The sequence below is a fragment of the Pristis pectinata genome, chromosome 8 (genome assembly GCF_009764475.1).
Source record: "Pristis pectinata isolate sPriPec2 chromosome 8, sPriPec2.1.pri, whole genome shotgun sequence".
Classification (NCBI taxonomy): Eukaryota; Metazoa; Chordata; class Chondrichthyes; order Rhinopristiformes; family Pristidae; genus Pristis; species Pristis pectinata.
The window spans coordinates 22,814,985-22,839,939 of record NC_067412.1 but is presented as its reverse complement, the minus strand read 5'-3'; the positions used below and the strand labels follow the sequence as shown (position 1 = coordinate 22,839,939).

Below are 24,955 nucleotides of genomic sequence, written 5' to 3'. Positions count from 1 at the left end.
TATCTGTTTATGGAGCACGATTTGCAGACTACTAATGTTAAGCTCATGTCATGACCAAAGACTGTACTGGTATATCCTTTGGGAAGCAGGTGTCACTGTCAGCATCTTCCAAATTTCTGCATTGAATTATGTATGCCAAAAGTTGGCATTGCTGTCAGTTTACCCAGCAATAAAGGTGATCACTGTTATCCTCACTGATGTTAATACAACAGATTCCATGCTTTTATGATGTTAATGATCACATACCACCTGCAGAAACATTGCAATTCCAAAATTATCACCATTCTCCAAAGGTTTTATGGCTTATCAAAATGAAGCTTCACATTCTGCCTTATTCCATCAAACCTCAATGCGAGTGACATTGCATTATCCATATCTATATAATAGACTCTGAGTAGCAACTTTTTCTGTATAAAATGCCTTTTAAGCTTTGCAAAAATCAGGTCTGTGGTACATTAAGGTATCTTGTAAGCAGAGTACATATGCATCACACTGAGTTATATAATAATGGACTTGTTTGCATATCTTAACATGAGTTTTAGTGATATTCATCAGATCTACATCTCAACACTTTAACATTAGGGATGCTGTGAAATCTTGTAGGGACCTACTGGGAACTCTGCAGTAACTTAAATGGAAATGTCTGTGATTTGCTTTGGCTTTTTTAAATCCTTTTTTAGCCCAGGATGCTTCATGCACTCTCAACAGGTGGCCTTTCTCCTAAAGTGAGCACAAAGGTTGTCATGTGAAGAGATTTAAGTGGAAGGGCTATCACGCTGATTAATTGGTAGTAAAGCTTTAACTGTTCTGTTTTATCTTTTTGTTTAGTTCCTGGCTTCCCTTACCCAGCCGCCACAGCAGCAGCAGCTTACCGAGGTGCACACCTGAGGGGTCGAGGACGTACAGTTTATAACACGTTTCGTGCGGCTGCACCACCTCCTCCCATACCAGCCTATGGCGGGTGAGTGTCGGATCAAAAAGTACGAAGTAATTTGAAAAGCGAGAAGAGTTTTCCAGTTGAGTGCATGCTGGACTTGGCTCAGCATGAAAACTGATAGAGCATGTAAGCCTTCTAAATTCCCACTGTGATGCACCTTGCCCAACGTGGTGAAACATGATCGTAGTGTCACACAAATTAAGTTTAATTGTTTTTTGCAACACTTGCCAATATTCAAAGTCTGCCAGAGACTGAACACTGTAGCACAAGTTACAAGAATCAAATATGTATTCCTTTTAATGATTGCAAGCATCTGGTTCTCAAGGAGTTTGGACAGAGTTCAAGAAGCAAATAAAAACTGTTTATATATTTGCTAACCTTTACTCCACCATCAATAACATCAGTAGACGCTTCTGCAATGTGCAAACCTTAAAACTCTTCCAGCTGTTGATATATAACTTAAGTTACTCATCAAAAAGACTTCTTTTTAGTTTTCCCATTATTTCTAGGGTCCAAATTAAGTATCAAGAAATAGAGATTAAGTTATTGCCTATTTACATTTGTTCATGGCCATGAATTTGACACTTGCAGTTTAACTCATTTAACATCAAATTGATAAATTACTTTTACCTGGAGCTGCTCAGATTCAACAGAAACCAACATTTGTTAAGATGAATAGCTGATTCCATCTCATCAAGCAAGTTAGGTGAAAACCATTGCCCAAATTTGGAATGGAAAATTATTTTTATTGTCAGAGTGTGGGGACTTGAATGCCCAATAATATAAGCACTTACCCCTTAGCAATGAATTCTAAACATTCCCAAGTGCTTTTCTTTTAATAAACAAATGTTGGTCCAGTTAATATTAAGGGAGCATGAATGCAAGAATGACCAAGGAGCAAATCATGCAACTCTACCAATTCCTGAATAACAATTCTCACTCCTTGCCATTGTCATGTAGGACCAGCCTTTGTGATCCGGAATTCAGTCTCTTGTTAGTGTGTCTTTAGTTAGTATTCAACAGTCAGGAGATAAAGGAAAGCTGTTCATGTTTGAATTGTTCCAAGGTTGAGAGACAAAAATCTTGGTAAAAGTAATACCAGATTTTACTTTTCAAGAGAAATTATACTTGTGGAATGTGATTGATTTGTTTACTTCTACCCAACACTTAGATTTGCATGATGAGGCAGCATGTGTGACCAGTCAAGATAATTATGAGCTGAAATTCTGCACGTCACCAATGTAAAAATCAGTGCATTTGGCTACAGTGATGGCTTAATGGGCTAAGTGGTAATGAAGGGGCTTGATTCCAAGCAGATGCAAGAGGCACACTGGAAAGGAATTCCCATGTAACTTATTTTCCAATAAATAGCATAAAAGTACTTAAGGTGAAGTTAGTGAGAGGGGAAGGTTAACAGAACAGAAATGAAAAAAGATTGATGTGTCCTTTTCAGGTCATGCCAAACACGTAGCAGCTTGTGATCACCATTGTAAAGTCAGAGGAAATGTATTGATAAGATAAAAGAAAGCAAATTCAATGGGAAAAATATAATTGATTATAATTATCCACTAAGTAGCCTACACAAGATAACTTCTGCAGTTTACATTTTGGACCAGGACATTCGTTTGCACACTGAACTCCAGGCATTTGTTGCTTTATGTATAAAGCTGTTTGTGTGGGGAAGAGACACAACTTACATATCATTTTACTCTATTCACATAGCTTATCAGCCTTCATGAAGTGCTTAAAATCATTTGCCTTAGAAGCTGAAGCACTCTACTATGTTCAGAATTTTGATTTTTCACCTATTCAATTACTTTAGTTATTATTTTCCAATTAGATGCGTCCTTTTTTCCTTACAAACATCCTTCCATCAGAACACTACCAAACTAGTATTTAAATTCCATTTCACTATGGCTCTTTGGGGAGATTAGTGCTGTGGCTTTATGAAGAAATTTAACCTCCCCAGTATTGATAAAGAGCATGCAGCTGCGATTCACATATGCACACCAAGCAATCCTGTAATAGGACCATCTCCACTGCACTAACAACAATTCTTTGCCATTTTTCATTTCTATTTTCAAGCTGAAATCAACAAATCAAAAGCAATGAAGGGCTTCAGTACAGTGTCTTTATTCCTGTTTTTGATATTAATGGATTGTCCATTAGAAGGGGGAAAATAAAACAAGCAAAGAGAGAGAGAGAGAGAAAGAAGATAAAATGGTGGAATGGGTAAACGTAGGGAGGGGATGGAAGTAAGGGCTTAAAATTTCCAACATCCAGAGGATTTGTGGGTAAAGGTTTGGTTAAACAGGATTCCAGTCTGCCTGTTGACGGTGGTGAAGATTGGGGGACCAAGAGGAAGGAGGGGGTGGGGCTCGTGTGGGGTAGAGTGCTGACTAAGTGTGGTGGGGAAATGACAGGGAGGTGGGAAAGGAGCTCATGGAAGCTGTGAAGAAATTCAAAGATTGACTATTTGATGGATCAGAGGTCACAGCAGGTAGGAGTGCAGTGGATGGTGGGCATTGCGGTACTTAGCTGGTTGGCCAGTGTGTAAGCATTCCAGCTGTTCTGAGCCCACAGGCAGTATTGTAAATCCATTTAGTTTATGGACTAATTCCTTCTCATCTCCTTTGTCTGCCCAGATAATGAGACCAGAAAACCTAGCCAGCATTCATCTGAATAAAACAGCTTAAAGCATTCCACTGACCAACCAACCCCCTGTGAGCAGATTTTTCCTATCAGAACACCTCCTCCTCCCCATTACCCCTTCTGTTAATATCCGTGGTTCGAAGATGGGTTTGAAATGGTAAATTTATTATTTTTCATTTGACCCAAATCCAATATATTACATGAGGATTGTTGCCATGTTGCTATAGTTACAAGCAGAAATTGTCAATGAGTGCAGGCACCCTAAAAGCTATCTGAGCATCTTTTCAAACCATTTCTCTTGTCGCAGTGCCATTGGCAACATTATTTTATTTATATAAATTTGCTTTATATTAGATTTTTGTTTCTAGGAATTGTAAATTGTCTGTTAGATATTATGAACGCTTTAGCAAATGATTAAGAGTGAAATACCCAGATTTTAATTACATTAGCACTTGGTACAAACCACACTGAAGCAAATCTATGCTTTTTCAAGATCAAATGAAAAAAAAATGAATGAGGAAGACTGTTTAGCCTGTCGTAATTCAAACATCCTTTGAAATCCCTGGCATCTGCTTGGTGCAGCCTCTAATTATTTCTTAAATCATACCACTACTCTACCTATAAGTTCGTTCTTTTTATCAGGAACAAGTTACTTGTATCATTTTAACCCCTAAAATAATCTTTTTGTAACTTGTGTTTCCTATATCTGCTCCCACAGTTTAATTTGTAATAATATGACAGTTTTCTTTATGTTTTTTACAATCTCTTGAATTGCTGTACAATCAAGCATAAAACACATCTTACAGTCTGAAAAACCAAGTAAGGCCATTTTAGCATTGAGTTTTCAGTGGGAAAGTGTTTTGGTGAATTAATTTTCTGACTACTTTGCCAAAATGAGAGGCAGGATGGACTTTGGGGGAGAGTCTCACAGAAGGAGAGAAGGTGGCTGTCATCTGGGACATTTTATTTAAGAGCTGGTCTTTCTTGCCCCAGAAGGGAGAGTTCCTGACTTACCAGTCAAGCCTCTTTGGTGTTTCCAGTAGCTGCCAACCTGCCTTCATTTATGGGAAAGTTGTTCAGGCCCAACTTTAAAGGCAATCAGTGTTCAATCAATACAGTAGAATCGTAGTTGCATAAACTCACAAGGCACTCTTCTGCTTTAGTTAAGCGTCTCACTAGCTTACATAGAACATAGAACAGTACAGCACAAGAACAGGCCCTTTGGCCCATGATATCTGTGCCGACCATGATGCCAAATTAAACTAAACCTATCTGCCTGCACATGATCCATAACACTCCATCCCCTGTATGCTCATTTCCCTGTCTAAATGCCTCTTAAACACCACTATCGTGTCTGCTTCCACCACCACCCTGGAAGCACATTCCAGGCATCTACCAGTCTCCGTGTAAAAGAAACTTACCCCGCACATCTACTTTAAACTTTTCCCCTTTCACCTTAAAGCTATGTCCTCTAGTATGTGATATTTCCATCATGGGAAAAAGACTCAGCCTATCTACCCTATCTATGTCTTTCATAATTTTATAAAATGCTATCAAGTCTCCCCTCAACCTTCAACGCTCCAGAGAAAACAATCAAGGTTTGTCCAACCTCTCCCTTTAGCTAATACTCTCTAACCAGGCAGCATCCTGGTGAACCTCTTCTGCACCCTTTCCAAAGCCTCCACATTCTTCCTGTAATGGGGCAACCAGAACTGTACACGATACTCCAAATGCAGCCTAACCAAAGTTTTATATACCCACAACGTGACTTCCTGACTCCTATACTCAATGCCCCGTCCATTATATGTTGGCAATGCATGGATCAGGAAAGACAGCAAGTTGTTAATTGGTAACAAACTTGCAAACTTAAACATCTAGTTTCAGCCAGGTTCACAGGAATAAAGTTGATTTTGATCTTTCTTCAATCGTTTCACATGTTTTGACCCTTGACATTTTAAAATATTGTGGAGTTTCTTTTTTGTTCGGCTTCTCTGCTTTTAATCAAAGAAAACTAAAAGTGATCTCATTGGATCTGTTTGTTGACAATCTTGGTAGAGTGTGCATCATTAAAGTGGAAAAAGAAATGCATTTTCTGGATCACTGCTCAAATATACCCAGAAAGTAATAAGAGTCTTTTCTAACAGCCAAAGGGCTTAATGAGATAAATTTGGATTGTCTTAACTAACTTCAAAATGAATATATACTCGGTATAAAATTACTCTGTATAGAGAAGAATGAAAAAGAAAACTATTACTTAAATAGAGTGAGAGAATGAAGTGTTGTGGCACAAAGGGATCTAGGAGTAATTGTGCATGAAACCCAAAGGGTTGACATATATGTACAGCAAATGAAGAAGAAGGCTATTTGAATGTTAGTCTTAATTGCAAGGAATATGGAATAACAAAGTAGGGAAGTTTTAATGAAACTCTCTGGGATGCTGGTGAGACCATATCTGGAGTGCTGCATACAGTTCTGGTTGCTATATTTAAGGAAGGATATATTTGTACTGGACGCAGTGCAGAGAAGGTTCACTAGGTTAAAGTGAAGGGATCATTGTATGAAGAAAGGCTGAGCAGATTGGACTCCCTAAAACAATGAGAGGTGATCTGAGTGAAACAAGTGAGATTCTGATGGGTATTGACGGGGTGGATGTTGAGAGCTATCTAGAACTAAGGGGTATAGTTTCAGTGAAAAGGGTCACTCATTTGAAATGGTGATGAACAATTTCTTCTACCAGAGAGTGGTGAAGTGGAGTCACTGAATGCATTCAAGGTGGAGATTGAGAACTACTTAAGCTACAATGGAGTCAAGAGATATGAGGAGAGCATGGGAAAGTGGTGTTGAGTCAAAGTTTGGATCAGTCATGGCTGGTAGGTGGATAAGTCCTGCATGGTAGCTTAGTCCAGAAGGTTAAGGTGCATGGGATCCAAGTTGAGCTAATTGGATCCAATATTGGATCACAGATAGAAGGGTGGTGGTAGAAGTCTCTGTCCAGTGGTGTACCGCAGGGATTGGTGGTGGGACCCTCGTTTTTTGTGACTTTAACTAATGACTTGGATGTGAATGCAGGAGGAATGATGAGTAAATTTTCAGATGACCCAGAAATTAGTGGAGAGTTGAATATCAAGGGAGGTTGTTTAAGACTACAGCAGGATAGATCTCAGGTGGAAGGTTAGGCAGAGCATTGGCAGATGGAATTTAATTGAACAAGTGCGAGGTGCTGCATTTTGGCAAGTCAATCGGGGAGAGGACATGTGGAGTACATGGTAGGGTGTCTAGGAATGTTGACTAACAGAGGGACCTTGTGGTTCAAGTCCATAGTTCCCTGAAAGTGGCAATGCAGGGAGGTAGATAGGGTGGCGAAGAAGGCATACGGCATGCTTTCCTTCATAGGGTGGGGCATGGAATATAAACACTGGAACATAATGTTTCAATTTTACAAAACACTGGTTAGATTGCACCTGAATTACGAACGAAAAACACTATGATGCTGGAGGAACTCAGCAGGCCAGGCAGCATCCATGGAAAAATCTATCCTGAAGAAGGGTCCTGACCTGGAACGTTGACTGCCTGCTTTTCTCCACGGATGCAGCCTGGCCTGCTGAGTCCCTCCAGCATCGTCATGCTTTTCATCTAGATTCCAGCATCTGCGGTCCTTTGTTTCTCTTGTACCTGAAGTGTTGTGTACCACACTATAGGAACACTACAAGCTGATAGAGGTATGTAAAATTATAAGAGGTGTAGACAGGGTAGATAGGCAGAATCATTTTCCCATAGTTCGAGTATCAGAAACAAGAGTAGTTGAGGTTTAAGGTGAGAAGAAGGAATTTTAAAGGGGATTTGAGGGGAAAGTATTTTACACAGAGAATGGTTGATATCAGGAACTCACTGTCAGAGGAGGTGGTGGAAGCACATACAATCTCTACATTTAACAGACATTTAGACAGGCAAGACATAGAAGTATATGAATCGAATGGGAACAAATGAGAATCGTGTAGATGGGCAAAAAGATCAACATCGACATGGTGGGTAAAAGGGCCTGTTTCTGTGCTGTACATCTCTGTGACTCAATGACCCTGTGGTCTTATGGAATGGTGGTGCAATCTCGAGAGGGCAGTTGGCCTACTCCTGATCCTGTTGCCTGTGTGCTATATTATTAGAATTAAAGCAAAAATTCAGCAGTTGCTGAAATTATGAAAGAAAAGTACAGAAAATGCTGGCAATACTCAGCTGGTGAGGAAGCATCTGTAAAGAGTGAAATACTGTAAGCATTTCAGGGCAGTATCCTTTTAATAGACCTAGATGTAAAGTAGGCTTGAAGATGCAGAGAAAGCTCAGAGGAGAAGAGAGAATTCAAGGAAAATTCTATGGTGGGGTGGAAAATAGAAGAGATTAAATGAGGAAAGGGCTGACTAGACTGGATCACAAAAGCCTACAAAAAATATAAATGCAGACGATTTTCTGAAATTAACAATTAACTTACAAATTCCTTTGGTTGTTTCTCAGCCTTACAACCTGTTTAGCTCTAGCTATACCCAGTTGAGATAAAAAGCCATTGACCTCAAGTGATTCCTGTTTCACCCTCTCCATTGATGCTGTCTGATTTGCTGTTTATAGCATTAAATGCTTGATGAAACTTTTTATCTGTTTTCCATTGCAGTAGGAAAGGAAAAATTGATAGCAGCGGTGAAATGTTGTGGGAGTTGCAATGTGTGTCCATTAGCTGATGAGAGTTGCAAAGGAAGTATTTGTTTACTCCCTATCATCATGATTACTGTGAACAGCTAGCACTTAGCATGCTTTTGGTGGCCTTGGTATTGTAAGTGTATTTCAGTGTCTGCACTGGTTGGCATCAATTGGAGTCAGTCAACGATAATTGAACCATAGTCTGGAACTCTTAGGGAAGTGCTTTTGTGTGGAAGAAATGACGTGACTCATTTCCATACTTTGATCATCGTTGTAAAAGGTGATGGAGCACAGCACAGAGCAACCGTCCCATTTCTCAGATGACAACAAGAGCAGGAGAGAGGTGTTCTATTCATTGGGTATCAGGAAGCTGCCAAGGCATGTGTTTGAGGTTGGGTGGGAGGAGGCGGCAGTGGAAGTGAATGCCAGGAGTGAAGCCCCAAGGAATTCAATCCAATTCTGCAGAATGTTTAATGTCACACAAGTGGTCAAACTCAGAGATGTAGCTTCATCTCCCTCCCCCACAACACACACACACACACACACACACACATGCACACGCATACATGCACACATGCATGCCCCCACACACACAAACATGCATATACACACACCACTTGCCTCGAACATAAAGCTCATTGAGAGACACCCCCTTGCTCACCTAATGACAACTTCTATTACGGAGAGCTCCCACCAAGCATAAGCCCATGAGCGACCATACCATCTCACAATTGTCAGTTGCTCCAAGCCTCACTGTGTGTACCCGCTCCCAGCTATCCAACTACGCCTGGCCCACCTCCCAATTATATCACATGGCTTTCACTGACACACCTTACACTTTTTTTCAGAACAAGGTATGAACAATTCCCTGCACTTGTAGCAAACTGCAGGGTCACAAGTACCTCCAGCTGCACATTACCCTGAGAGAGAGAGTCCTTGTCTTAATTAGAGAAATCATCACCAAATCTGCAGCTACAGGTGACAATGAAACTGTAGGACATGTTGGTAAGCTCTCTTCCCCAATCCTTCTCCTCACATTCTACTTTTTTCTCATTCCACAGTCACCTCTATTTCATGTTTATTTTGTACAAAGTGAGCACATCTTCTAATTTCCAGCCAATCTGCTCTTCATCATAGACCAACTGCAGTGCGTTCAAGAACTCCCACCTGGCCAAGCAGATAACAAAGAAGGAAAAAAACTGTCACATGACTCAACACTCACAGCTAGCAGCTCAGATATTGGCAATCAATGTATTGCAGCAGTGAAAAGCATGAGCGACTGCAGTTGTGCCATGAGTAAAGCATAATGAAGGTGCCATTCCTGAAGGATGTGTCCTGCTTTTGGAGGCTCAAATGAGGACCAGGATAGGATTGCTCACAGAAGAAGTCTGATGTCTGTGCACAATGAAATACTTGGTAAATGGATTTGCCTCTCAGGAAACTTCGAGCAATATTAAGGGATATGCAGGAAGTCCCGCAACAAACGTGTCCACAGCACTGTATGGAAGTGGTGATCAGTTCCAGTTCCATACCAGCTGGAGGAAGTTTTTTGCTTCCGTTGTAGCAGCAGAGGAAGCCAACTTCTGTTTAAATGCTGTACTTGTTGCTCAGACTGTCACCATCATGGTTTTGGCCACTTGTGTTGAGTATGTCATATCATTCAGTGATTAGTCCACTAACAGTTTATTAGGATTGCCGACAGACCTTTCTGGGGAGAGGCATTGATTGAGTTGATCACAAACTGCCGGTTCTCAAGCCGTCATTTGTTTCCCAATTCCTGCCAGTGCCCATGCTGTTTCCTGTCAGGCAACAGACAGACTGCTACCGCTTGTGGCAGGATGGTACAGTCCTTCCTGTACTGAAACTCAACAGCTTTCTATCAGAGTCCAGAAGGGCACTGCACAGGAATGGGAGGACAGGCAGGGAAACATGGATATCACAGTGAACACTTTCCCAGCTACCAGCTACTTCATGGAGAAAGGCAGGGATATCAGATACTTAAAAACTGCACAAGGATGGTTACTTGATGTTATTATTGGCTTTTCTTTTGAAGTATGAAATTAAAAATACAGTTTGGAATGTAGATGGGTCTTACTCTGGCTGAAGGTCCGTGACGAGTGGTGTTCCGCAGGGATCTGTACTGGGACCTCTGTCATTTGTGATGTGTATAAATGACTTGGATGAAAATGTGGTTGGGTGGGTTAGTAAGTTTGCAGATGACACAAAAATTAGTTGTGTTGTGGATAGTGTAGAAGATCACCAAAGGATACAGCAGGAGATAGATCAGTTGCAGATATGGACAGAGGAATGGCAGATGGAGTTTAATCCGAGCAAGTGTGAGCTGTTGCACTTTGGGAGATCAAATATAAAGAGAGAGAACACAGTAAGTGGCAGGATCCTAAACAGCACTGATGTACAGAGGGATCTTGGGAGTTCCAGCCCATAGCTCCCTGCAAGTAGCCACACAAGTTGATGGGTGCTAAAGAAGGAGTATGGCATGCTTGCCTTTATTGATCGAGGCATTGAGTTCAAGAGTCAGGAAGTTATGTTGCAGCTTTATAAAACTCTGGTTATGCCACATTTGGAGTATTGCATTCAATTCTCCTCGCTCTATTATAAGCGGGATGTGGATATTATGGAGAGGGTCAGAAGATGTTTACCAGGATGCTGCCTGGATTAGAGGGTATGTGCCATAAGGAGAGGTTGGACAAACTTAGGTTGTTTTCTGTAGAGCAGCAGAAGCTGAGGGGAGACCTGATAGAAGTTCATAAAATTATGAGAGGCATAGATAGACAGCCGGTATCTTTTTCCCAGGGTCAAAATGTCTAGTACTAGAGGACATGCATTTCAGGTGAGAGGGGGTGAGTTTGAAGGAAATATGCGGGGCAAGCATTTTACACAGAGAGTGGTGGGTGCCTGGAATGTGCTGCCTGGGATGGTAGTGGAAGCAGATACGATAGAGGCATTTGAGAGGGTCTTAGATAGGCACATGAATATGCAGGGAATGGAGGGAATTGGACCATGTGCAGGCATAAGGGATTAGTTTACTTTGGCATCTTTAACTTAATTAGTTTGGCACAACATCATGGGCCGAAGGGCCTGTCCTTGTACTGTACTGTTCTATGATCCATGTTGCAGATCAGGTATGTGTAATCTGGGATACTGGCATGATGAACATGAGAGTGGCCAGATGTGACTTCAGGATAAAACTTTATTGAAAACAGCCAAATTAATCAATCTCCAACTGCCTGGCCAGGAGCGAGGCTGTTGATTTTGCCTTCATCCTTCTAGCTCCTCCTATAGCTCCTCCCTCCTCCTCTTCATGCTTCTGTTCTTCTGCCTCTGTGCCCAGCCACGAGCGATGACCGAGCCTTCATTAGTCCCAGGTTATTTTGAATAGTTCAAGTCAATACAAATCCATACCATTTGTTGTTGCAAAGCAGACCCCCCCCTGAGCTGAGAGTGGTGGGTGCCTGGAATGTGCTGCCTGGGATGGTAGTGGAAGCAGAATCAGGGATTGGGCGCTAATTGGACTGCTGTCTGATAAAAACGTCTGTGCTGAATCCTGGGTATCTTGAATTAATCACCAGGATTTTCTAGTTGTAGTTGCAGACCAGTTGCCCATTAATGGGGTGGAACCCCTTTCAATGGACATAGGTTTTCACATCTTGCCATGCTGCCCTCAGGTTGACGTTGTCACAGTTGATGGAGAAGCCCCTTGCTGCTGCTCCCTATTGCTCTCACTGAAGGTTCAGAAGGCCTTTGCCGAACCCCAGTACTAAGGTGTTGCACATGAATGCAGCTTCAACCAGAAAGAGCCTGTGATGAAGAAATTTAGAGCCATTGGTACCATGATTGTCATCTGTAAAATGTTTCTGGCCCTGCTCTGTGGCTGCAACCATTCCTGCACCATTTGACTGCTCTCTGTGACACCCTCCTTCCTCAAGCATGGCATACTTCATCAATCAGACGCTCAAAGGAGAACTGTTGCAGATTGAAGGGATTTGGCATTTGTAAGGCTGATACAAACTTCCACAATGCCTCTTTTCTTGGGCTAATTGTTCAGTCAATGCTGATGGCCCTGAGTTGTATCCAACCTGTACTAAAGCTGATAACAAAGAAGAGAATTGTTCACATTTGTGCCACTACCAGCCATAGTGCTTTAAAAGGGTTAACTCCTTTCAAAAGTTTTTAGTCAGGGGGAATCGATATTTTGCTTAACCAGTTAGTGCTTCAATTTGTTGGCATTCAGTTCAAAGGCCCCCTACACAAAGTACTTCTGATATCATTCCAGTATGAACTGACAGGGTAATATAGCAACATAACAAGTAAACTAATACCATATGTTATATTTATCTTGGTATCTTTTATGTCATTGTTTCCACCAGCTTATTTGTTGGTTTCCAAAAGCATGATACTTTTTAATTAATGCTCCAGTCATATCAAGTAAATACCTGCTTTTTGAAGAATATGTTCAAATACTTAGATATCAATGTTGCCATCTTTATTTTTCCAGTGAACTAATCTTTGTGGTGAGGTACTTGATATATGCCCTGGCATGTGAAAATGCACTAACAGGAATGTTTCTTTTTGTGTGTGAATCTTTGCAGTGTTGTTTACCAGGATGGATTTTATGGTGCAGACATTTATGTAAGTACTTGTGATGCACACACCATTCTTTTTTCGTTACCAAAGCCATTCTTCTTACAAGTTTACTCTGCTGTGCACCTCGGATTTTACATTGTGTTAAAGCCTTCCAGGAAGCATTACCCAAATGTACATTATCCCAAAACTCATTGCTCATTTCCTCAAATACTTTCCACAATATTAGACTGAAATACTAGCTTATTGTGCTGTACACCTCTCATATTCATGGTTTCTAAATACACACAGAGTGAACAATTAAAATATTAGCACAACATGTAGCAGCATCTATCTATTTTTGTTTTACCATTAATGAGTGAAATTACAGATGTTTCATTTTGTTAAGGATAATCTTTCCATTTATTTTCATATCATATTTATTTTTGGAAGGTTGTGTACACATTTCTCTGGTGTTTAAATGAATGTAATAACTGAAGATTTTGCAGCATAAGAATAATGGTTCTGTTGCTCATTATAGTGACAGATGGGCGATTGGAGAACAGAATATTATTTTCTTCTGCTTCCAGTGCCATTACTTAGTTTTCCTACCTCAGGCATTGTTGGCATTTTTCACACTTTATGACTGGTGGGCTGAGTCTTATGTACAACAGAACCTATTAGGTCAGTTGCTAAGAATCAGGATCCAAATTGAAGACTCAAAGTTATATTTAAAACCATTGAGTTCCCATAAGATAATCTCTCAGTTTCCAGCTGAGTCATTAGAAAGACACCTTGCAGTAGTGGAAGGGATTTTCCAGAGTAGTCGTCGGGATTTTCCAGAGTAGGATACACTGCTCATGCTCACTATCCATATTCCCCATCCACCCAAACCCAGATTGAGAAGGCTGTTATGGCTGGTCCAGACAGTTTAGGAGTCCAGCAATGAGGTCCTGAGTACTGACAGGGCCTCAGAGTAAACCATGCACAAATAATACCACGAGAAATCTTTGATAGTCTGCAAAGCCCTGATCCAAACTTTGCACCTGTCAAAACTCTCATTTTTTTCAATGTTTCTGAATGTGCTTGATATTCAAAAACATCTAAAAATATCAAAAATGGCATAATGACATAAACATTTAAAAAATGCTAAATATAAATCAACTAAATCCATTTTAAAATAATTAAAAAACATTAAACAAAGCACAGCTGAAAACTGAATTAAATTAATTTAATTTAAAAGAGTGCTACTTACCTTATTTTTTACCTTTCTTCCTCAAGTGAATGGCTAGTGGATCCTGTGCCAGGTCAAAATGGCCACTGGATCTGAGTGCAGAATCCTAGGGAAGCTGCTGGAAATCGCAGCAAGCTCCTGTTCAGTTACCAGACTCATGCGGAGTTCTGTGACACAGAGAAGTCATGACTCCACAAATAGAGTACAGGATTTCCACATTCATCCAAGAGTCTGGAAACTTAGCCACTCTTACACTGAGAAATGCTCACAGTTCCTTGAGGAACTACCAGCAAAATCCAAGGTGTTGTGGAAAGGAACCAGTGAAGTACATTCTGCTGGATGAATTGGGTAGAATTGTTGACTTCAGGCTACTAACTTGTTGTCTATTACTCAGAAGGAGGTTGTGTAGAGGTAAACATAAATCATTAAGAAGGACAGAAATTGTTACAGCTTTTAGTATTTTCCTTTTTCTGACATTACCAAATTCCATGCTCTTTTAAGCAATTGAGATAATAAGATTTGCTTGTGAGAAGAAAACTGGATAATTGCTACTTAGGGATCAGATGGGTCTTTAGAATCATCTCTTTTGTTCCACCTCCAAAACATTTTCATTTTTTTTATTTTTACAATTAACATTATTTATTGTCCAAGACATGTTTTGCACAACTTTGCAGACCTTTACGTACCTTTAATGCAGATGAAGATGATATGATTTCTTCTGTCTCTGAATTCAACAAATTTCAAAATATATTAAAGCAAAGTACTGTGTCTAAAAAAAATATTTTATATCAAATTGAAAAATGGTACCATTACAATTTCCCCATGGAAGTAGCATTCATTGAATTTTTCTGCTGAAGTAGCACAATTAGGACTTAGCCTCCAAGTTTAAATTGATTAAATTTAATTGATGCAAATATAAAAAATGCATTAGACAACATTAGGAAATATAAATTACTTTCTGGCTTTGAAGCCATTACAATTCATCTTCCAGAGACTATGAAAAATTAGGCTGTGTAAAATTTTAATAAAGGAAGGAACGCTCTCAATTCAAGAGGAAAAGACAGTATGAAAATCTTTCCCCATAACTCACAACACTATGTTTTTTTTGTTGATTTGGTGATATTTAATTTGTATGGATCTTAGACGTTTAATGGTTCAAAATCAAAGGCAAACTTGAAGAGGAATGGCTTATTGGGTTCATGGGTTATTCATTCTTTTTACATTCAAAACATTATTTCTGTTTCATTATAGAGTAGTGTATCGAGAACCTGTGTATGGCAATAAGTTACCACAGGTATGGAGTACTGGATGATGAGCGAAATGTCACAGTGAATGTGGATTGCTGCCAAATGTTTTTACTAATTGTGAAATAAAGGGGGCATTTATTGATGCAGGAAGGGTTTACCTCGAATGAACATTTATGCCCTTTTGGGACAGTTTGGGTTTGCTAAACAACTAGAGCTTGTGGTGAATGGTGGCAAAATTACAGTGAATGTATGTTGATATTGAACAGGGAATCTTGGCTGAATGCTTAGTGATCAGGACTTTTATAATTCTTATTTTTTCCACTGCACTTGAAAGAATACACAGTGAGGAGGCTGTCCCAAAGGATGGTGGGATGGCCACTTCCAACCACATTTTAATTAGATCATAAATGGTGTTTGCTTTATCTACAGAGACTGGATTCTGTATGTTAATTGGCATGCTGAGATAATTTAGAAATGGTTGATATAACATTGTGGCCCATTGAACAGGAGGCCTCTGCCATTCTCACAGTTTGATAATCGATGCATCACTGCCCACGATTCATTTTGAATGTGCATTTGTTTGTCCTGTTGCTTAATTGAAGATCCATAATTATTCAAACTTTAAAAATTAGCAAGAGCTAATTTAATTAAAATAATTTGTACTCAGATGACTTAATTCCAACTTACATGTTTCTAAGTAATTCATTTTAATAACAGAGCCAACAAATGCAAATGGATCAATATGTTAGGGTTATCTTGAGAAGATTATATTGGATCTTTCAGTATTTTCAACACTTGTGTAGCGGGAGCTAAGTTCTTTGCGCAAAACAATGAGCTGTTGTTGAATAAGTTCAATGTATGTATCCTTGAATTGAATAATAAATAGGAATATGGACATATTTTCCCAATCACAAAACTCAAATTTAGATAACTAGTTTGGAGTTATTTTTTAATTTCTCTTTTTGGGTGTTGTTTTTATGTGATGAACCATTCAAACCATTAGAAATAAAAAAAATCAAAATTACATATTTTGGATTCAAGGATTGTCAGAAAGGGTGAAAATTTACATTTTATAACTGTTCTGAGCTTGGGCTTAACAAAATAAATCAATAGTATAACAAGGTGCAATGATTTAGAATGCCATTAAAATAAGCATTTAGCCATTCCAGTGCGGTAAAGTATTTGCATCTTACTCAATATTCTCCACTAATGATCTGGCCAAGACAGGAGATCCTATACATGGGAAGTAATAAGCATAAAGTATCATCCTAACATTGAATGATTCAGTGCTCTGGTTCACCACTGCAATGCGTCACTACACTGTCCATGTAATTTACCTTTGTCTACTTAGGTTTATCTACACAATGAAGGATGTTGGTGTCTACTTTGAATTTTAACTATCAGAACACATTATTTATTGATAAAATACGAGTCCCATTATTTATGCTGGTTTTGGTGATTAAGCCAGAATTCTACTTCCTTGAAAGTGTTAAAACTGTCAAGGTATGAGATATTGTTTATTCATTTCATCACATGCAAAACATCTTTTGACTTTAGATCTATAGGCCAGATCTGGCATGTAAAATTATGTGATAAGTTATAGTACAATAGCATTGAAAATTATATCTGTCTTACAGCAAACAAATTTTAAAAATTCTTGTTCCTTCAGTTATATATTTTATGTCATTGGAATCATCAATTGTGAGATTACTATTCAAGGCATAAATCTTGATCTGCTTCCATAAGTGTTGAAAATACTGGGCATCCTTTGCTATGAAATTGCAGATGGACTGAGGTTATCCTTTTTTTCCAGGGTGGGTATGCTGCCTACAGGTATGCCCAACCTGCTACTGCTACTGCTGCTGCCTACAGCGACAGGTAAGGAAGCCATCCCTTCATTGATTTTTTGTGTTGTAATTAATATGATTCAGTCCTGGGATAAAAAGGAACTGGTTCACATGACGTCTCAGAAATGATCAATTATCATTCGAACAAATAATTGAACTGTGAATGTGTGACAACTCCTACATCAGAGTGATATGGCTGCTCCACCCTGGAGGAGTTATGGCATCGTTCCAAACACGGCCATTGATGTCTGTTATGCCACTTCCATAGAAGCTTTTAATTTAGATGTCCTGGTTAAGGAAAATATTAAAGAACATTTATAATTCCCAACAATTAAACTTTGACTTACCACTCCAGAAAGAGCTTGACTTGTTTTCATTTAAATTGAAAGTCCATAAAAAGTCCAATAGAAACAGAACAGGACTGAACAAATTGGCCAGGATTTGACTGCTTTACCACAGTCTGAATTGAACTATGCAGAACGAATAAAGGCAAATTGAACTTCTTTCAAACAACATCTCAACTTCCATTATAGCCTAAAATATCCTAAAATAGAAACTGAAGCAAAACATAGTGCAGGGATATTTTCATTTCACCCTCCACAGTAAGGAAGCGAAAAAGGTCTCACTTTTATTAATAACATTCCTGAAGATAACTTCATACTATGTATAGCTCAGCTTGGATTTACTCAAGGCTCCATCCAGCTTCGCCCTGTTCGACACTCAAGCACTCAATGGCACTCCCTCTTCCACCAACGGACGCTCTATTCCCCAGATAAAATACATTTCTTCCCTGCTGACAGACATTGCAAGCTGGGACGACAATATTGTTTTCAATAACTTCCCCTGCCAAGTCTTGGATTACAGATCAATACCGTAAACAGTGGCCAATGCTGACATTGCAATCAGCAGAGGTCTGAGGTGTGACAAAGTTTACTCCTTGTTGATTAATGTTTCAGACCTCATACGATTGTCTTTTTTTACCAGTAAAAGATACTTTGAATTAGGTTAGTATGTCCAAGCTAATTTGCATATGTAATTTGCATCTTGACAGTGTAATCTCACAAATGATTTGCAAGTCAGCATTTTTTTTAAGTTAAAAAGACCTTGTTTTGTTAAGAGGAAGCTGAATAAGCACAGCAGGGAGAATAATAGAAAGATATGTTGATAGAATTAGATCAGATAGGGTGGGAGAGAGCTCATAAGGAGCAGCAACAGAGGTAAAACGAACCAAATGCCATGTTTATTTGGTGAATAAACAAGGTAAGGAACTTGCACCGTGTAATTAATCAGACCTTTTGGAAAAGATCCAAAATGCACACAACATTATTCAGTTTCTAGCAATAAAGTGATAACAGTGGTGCTGCTGCCTCACAGCTCCAGGAACCCGGGTTGAATCCTGACCTCGGGTACTGTCTACACATTCTCTGTATGAATGTGTGGGTTTCCAGTGGGTGCTCCAGATTCCTCCCTCACCCTAAAGATGTGTGGGTTGACAGATTAACTCCGTCACTGTAATTTGCCCCTAGTGTGTGGTATGGGAAGAATAAAAATAGGATTATTGTACGATGAATGTAAATGGGTGGTTCCTGATAAGCATAGACACGGTGGTCTAAAGGGCCTGTTTACATGCTGTTTCTCTCTTGAACATACGTTCCCGTAAAAAAAAAAACGCTCTTTCTTCTCTTTAACCATCTCCCCTCCTCTTGCCTGCGTGGCGTCTACCCTCTTGTGCCCCACCCAAAGGATAGTTGGTGCTAACAAGTCATTTCATTATGAGGAACATCACACATTTACCCTTTCCCCACAGTAAGAAGTGCTGGGGGACAATCATGGTCTGGGATGGTGACTGATTTTGCTTTCATTCGAATCCTGGCTCAGGATTCCAAGGCAACTCTAATGCCACTTTTAATAATTCTGTTGCTATCTGAGATTAGACTTTGATGTGGATAACTTAATCCCATGTTTGATATGCATTTACACACTGACCTTTGAAGGACCTAACAAATTACTATTAACTGCAAAATATTCCACTTGGAAACAAAATTATTGAGAAAACTTTGAAGGCAAGAATTTAGATTACTGTAAGAAACTAAAACCAATAGATGTGGATTAAAATTGATCGGAAGATTTAGTTCTATTCTTACATTTGTCAGATCATTGTCACTGCTTCAAAAATGGATTTCAGGAACAGTTTTACATGCTACCTTGCCTGATAACTAAGCCTGTTTTCTCTGCCCTATTGAACATTCATGTTAATGATTAGTAAGGGAAAGTTGATCAAGTTGATGATAATTGTCTGGATCAATGGTGTTTCATCTGAAGGGTGCTAGAACTGATCCATGGTAAAATGAGCCCTTCCGTTTGCATTGCTTACAGCAGTGTGTAGAAGTGGTATCAATACTGTCAATAAAATTTTGAAGACTTTTTCCAAAATATAAATTAAGTTCACATTGCCATATGACTGTACAAGATCAAGCATCTCCCTCCAGGGGGAGCTGAAGCATGATGAGGCTGGAATGCCCTGTCCTATATTGTCCTGTCCTAAGATGCCATACTTCATCCATGTGAAGCAGACATATTAACCACAGTGGAAGTTATTACCCTAATGTTTCATTACAGCATCCACTTAGTTACCCTTCAGTATTTAAGCACAATTTTTCTCAAGAATTGGGTTAGTCAGAATTTATAATGTTCTCTGAGGATTCAGAATAGATGTTCTTATCTTCAATTAAGCAGTTCACCCACATCTGGTTATTATATCTTTATTTATTTATTTTGATAGTTTGTTGAGATACTGCTGTTTGCCTAGTTACTGAAGATTATTTTTTAGCAATTTCTTTACCTTCAATATTCTCTTTGATGAAATCAAATTGCTTTAATCTTTTGAACCTGCTATTCTTTCATCTGGTGACACATTGATATTAAAACCATGTTATTATAAAACTCTCTACACTTCATAACGTGGGAGTTTTTGAGGTTAATTATGGACTTGGATTTCCATCTTGTAAAATAGATTAAACCAACACAGCAAACTAAAACCTGAAGTTCTCCTTACCCTTTCATAATTTGTCAGCACAAACGACCCTTGAAGTGTTCATACTTACGCCAACTGACATGTCACATGGATTCCCAGCAGGAGTAATCGATCCTAACAACACCACCATCATTTTCCATCACTGTTCTCAAATTTCTTGCCAGAGGATGAGAGAATTACCTTTATAATTGGCACGCAGTATCTTTATCAATACTTTCCAGGTCCCAGATGGAATTTTGATTGACACTCTATAGTTTAACATTTATCCATTTACTCATTTATTTGAAATCTACTGATCAATTTCACAGAATGGACTTTAAAATGGCAACTTTTGTTATTTTTAACACTGAAATTCAATAAAGTAACCTTACATATTTTGCAAAGTTGTTCTGTGTTGACCCTTTTTAAGTTATATTGAGTTATTCTTTGAATTGTGCATTCCCTTCCCCATAAGTGTTCATGCAGAGGCTTGACTAGTTTCAGGTTTGTTTCAACCTCTGCTGTACCGTTGGTGTAGGGAATGTGAAGGAGCTTCCCTAATATTTATGGAAACCTGAATGAAATTTTCTGCAAAATCGAGAGTCTTATCCCTAATCTCTTTTAAATTCAGTCAGTGGAATTCCCCTGTGTATTTTTTTGTGTCTCTTGTGAATTAGCAGTGAAAGGACAATTACTTGTATGGGTTATGCAATGAGAATTAGTGGCTATTGTGAAACCTATTACATGTCTATTGTATGCCTGGTAATAGCTGAAATTAATGTTTAAATTGGAAAAGTGAATAGGGCATTTTTAATTGCAATGTAGTAATTTAAAATATACAATGATATTTATAGCACCAGTTACAAAATATGGCATGGTTACAGTAGTACTAGATTATAGTTGTCTAACATCATAATTCAATTGCATTGTTGACTGATTTTAACAATAAATATCTGAAAGTCCTAAATCTACTGATTGCCTTGTTTATCTTTGCTTCGGAAGGTTCAGGAGTGTTAAGGCCGTAGAGTTTCCTGTGTAAGCAATGCTTTGAATCAATGAAACTACAGTATACTATTGTTTTCCAATTTCTAATCACTCCACACATTGTTTTATTTGTGTTATGTGAAAGGTGGATGTATGTTGTTTGCACGTTTGCACAAAACTTCGAATGCAATGACATCTGCATATAAAACTGTGTTGTTCTTTGACATTTGTTCTATTGCATTTTATTATCATGGACTTATTTTGAATATTTCTAATGCAAAAAGCATATCTAAATATGCAAAAAGTGTGCCTTTTTCAGTATTAATTTTTAATACCGTTTTGCAATTTTCTGCATTTTTTGATAGTTTACAAGTAAATTTTATCAGAAGTAGTTTTGGAATGTAGCAACCTCACATGAATGATGGCACAGAAATAAATTGATACCAACATATTGGTCACAAGTCACACGACTAATTAAAAACACGACAGGAGTCAGAGTCAGTGGTTGTTTGTATTGAATATTCAAATAGCAACAGATTATTGAACACAGTTAACTGAACATACAGTCATCAGTACTACACCCCTAACATATGCTAAACTTGTTTCAGAAAGGTAAACTACTCTCGTTTTTAAGCAGAATCACAAATAGCAGAACAACTGGCTCAACCCACTATGTATTACATAATGCATGTCCATAGCTAAAATTTTGTCACCAAGTATGCTGAAAGCATGTTCATTGAAGAGTATGTAAGTACTAATGGCAATGTGAAGGATTTGTGCTGACCCTTTGTCATTTCACACTTTGTAGTACTCTGAAGCCCTTTTGTACCTTATTGGTTTCGGGGAAGAGGGGTGGATTGTCATTTTGTCAGTGCATATTCACTTGATGGAATCAGTTTATCTGTAAAACTATATCACTTCTGATAGATCCATCACAAAAGTTCACTGTGTGGCTTCTTGAGTAAAGCCCCAGGGCAAGAATTTTTGCCTTGTTTGGCTGCCTGGTGGTTTTTGATTTGATTGGTGCATTTTGTTGTGTACAGTGTACTGGCTTGTGTATCATAGCTTGCAACCAGGGTTCCTTTCTTGAAAATCATTGAATTACTCGATCAAAATATATGCCATTGAATAAATTTAGCTACGACTGTTTGCATTTCTATATCCATGCACATGCAGTTTGTACATTGAATGCAGTATCATAAACTCCAGTTTGCATGCGCTGCACCAGTATGCTTTTAGATGCTGTTGGTATGATTTTGTGTAGACTGAAGCTAATTTCCCATAAATGTTTGCAATAAATGCTTCATTTTTGGTTATGGAAAAACAGATAGGGGAATGTTGGAATGCAAATTTTCAATCAATAATGTGTACATTACTTTTTCTATTTTATGCTTTTGTCCATTTAATTGGGTTAATAGTGGAAAATATTGTATGAGATTAACCTCAACATAAAGTAAGAGTTGTACCCAAATTTTGTAAAATAGAAGGATAGTCTTGATCCTCTATATGAGATGGTAGCTTTTGAGATCTTAAATTATGTTATTACAAATTATAATTAGCTATTTTTGGGATCTAAAGTTTAAATATATATTAATCATTCAACTACATAAATATGAGTTGTCATCACACAACTCCAAAATTTGCATAGAAAGGATATTTATATTTTATCATAAATATATATATATTAAAGTGGAATTTTCTTTGGAATGATCCAACTGCAGAAAAAAGATGATTAATTTAATTTGAAAACTCCCGTGAATTAAAAAAATCCTATAGAATTTACAAGGTGAAATTAAATTTATGAGCAGTAGCTAACATTCTACTACGTTCTCGTTATTCACTTTGCATCCTCAGAGCCAATTAAAAAAGGAGATGGTTATATGCAGTACTAAATTGGAAATGGACAAAGAACAGTCATGATATCTTACAAAGGAAAATGGTTCTGATTGACTCAATTAAAATGTTTAAATGTAAATTCTAATGCAAATTCAGATTATATGTCTTGTACAATGGAGAAAGGACATTTATCACAGTAATTTCAAGGAAAAACAGAGCTAGGTTTGATAAGTTAACACTTAAATGACTTGTATATGAACTGATGACGTTAAGTAATGATCTAAAAAAATATTCTTTCAATAATATTTTGGATTGCAAGGAAATCTTTGAATAAAATGCTTTAAGCACAAAATATTGTTAGAATCTGCTTTGACACCTATATTATGCAATAGATTAAGAGGAACAGATATCTTTACAGCCCTGAACACTAATGTGGTAATAAATTTACTATGCAAAAAAATTATTTTTTATTGTAGGTCCAGTTAAGGATAAACCAATGTATAGAATTTCAATTCAATATTCTATATATGGGTTTTTTATAACCAATGTTTAGAAAGATTTTTAAAAAGTTAAGGCATATTCAGCATAGTCATTCACCCAATTAAAATTTACATGCTTGAGTGCATGTTCTAATAAAATTTAACTAGATAATTTTTGAATTTTTAAAGCCTTTTCTCCCATATTTATTTAAATAAAGATTCCCTGCCCCTTCATATCTTTAATCATCAGATCAGTGGGCAGATAGCACATCTTCCAGTCAAACGTGCTCTGTCACCAAGCAGTATTGTCAATTTTATCTTCTTTTGCAGAAATCAGTTCGTCTTCGTTGCAGCAGATGAAATTTCTTGTAACACCTCTTCAGGTAATAATTGTTGATACTTTTTGATGCATCCACAGTGATATTTATATCTTTTGTGGTATCCTGCAGTACTTCACATGCAAAGTGGGTGGGCCCTTTTTTAGTTGTTATCAGCAAACAAGCTTCAATCCCTACAATATGCAGTTTTATTCATGAACTAAGGTATGGCCAAACTCAGGAATTACAGAAATTTATTCCCAAAGGTTGAGGTTTAAGTTTTGAAGAAAGAAAAGCTGAAATTGTTGTGAAACACCATTTTGCATATTATCACACAGACGTTGTACACTCTCCAATTTTTAAACAGCGGCTAGTTACCCCTGAGGGTGTCTATTGAGCTTGCATGCTTTCATTGGTTAAGGTACAGTTGTAGCTTAAGTTTTTAACCTGGCAAAAGTAAACTCAGAATATTTGAACAATCTGAAACAGACTTTTATAAGTGGCTGTAAATATTTAAACGGGTCCATATAAATGAAGGAATCTCTTCAAATGAAAGCAATTATATGTGTGCTCTGTTGTCAGATATGGGCATCATTCAGAAGTTTATTTGCTGAAATCAAGAATATTGTTCATGTTGACTTGCTGAAATTAATCCACAATGGACAACTAGCAGTTCTGTGAAACTCTCAACAAATACTATAAGTTATAGAAAAGGTTGCCATGTAGAGAGAGAGGTGACATTAAAATTTCATCATAGTGAAATTTTAATAGCATAATATGTAGGTTGACAGGACAGATGGAGAGATTCATCATCCTGCTCTATGTTGATTCAATCTGATTTGATTGCTTTGCACTTTGTGTCCTTGGTTGACACTTTGACATAGTTGTCTTTTCAGTATTTGTTTTGTTTTTAGATGCGATTGTTAAGATAAGTGTAGCTGTAATCTACAAACATTTAACGAATATGATTTGTAGAGGATAACAGCAAATTTTCTTTTGTGTACTTTATTTGTATCATCTGTAACAGCAGATTGCTCAAAATCCTGTTGAATGTTATTTTCCACAAGAATAACAGCACACTTCTACACGTGGGTGATAAGGTTTTTAATTATGTTACTGAAGCATTTGAGATATTCATCTTC

General features: G+C 38.0%; 1 protein-coding gene across 14 annotated transcripts in view; it reads left to right on the top strand.

Annotated features, from left to right (window-relative positions):
• rbfox1 (RNA binding fox-1 homolog 1) overlaps positions 1 to 24,955 on the top strand; it is a 1,151,227-nt gene that overhangs the window by 1,105,070 nt on the left and 21,202 nt on the right. For 10 of the 14 annotated variants that reach the window (XM_052021433.1, XM_052021437.1, XM_052021440.1 and 7 more), the window contains 5 exons: positions 829 to 961; positions 12,886 to 12,925; positions 17,151 to 17,215; positions 21,200 to 21,232; positions 23,827 to 23,879. In XM_052021433.1, coding sequence (XP_051877393.1) covers positions 829 to 961; positions 12,886 to 12,925; positions 17,151 to 17,215; positions 21,200 to 21,232; positions 23,827 to 23,879 — 324 coding nt within the window. The remainder of the gene's footprint in view (positions 1 to 828; positions 962 to 12,885; positions 12,926 to 17,150; positions 17,216 to 21,199; positions 21,233 to 23,826; positions 23,880 to 24,955) is intronic. The other 4 variants (XM_052021439.1, XM_052021432.1, XM_052021445.1 and 1 more) reach the window with 1 other exon arrangement.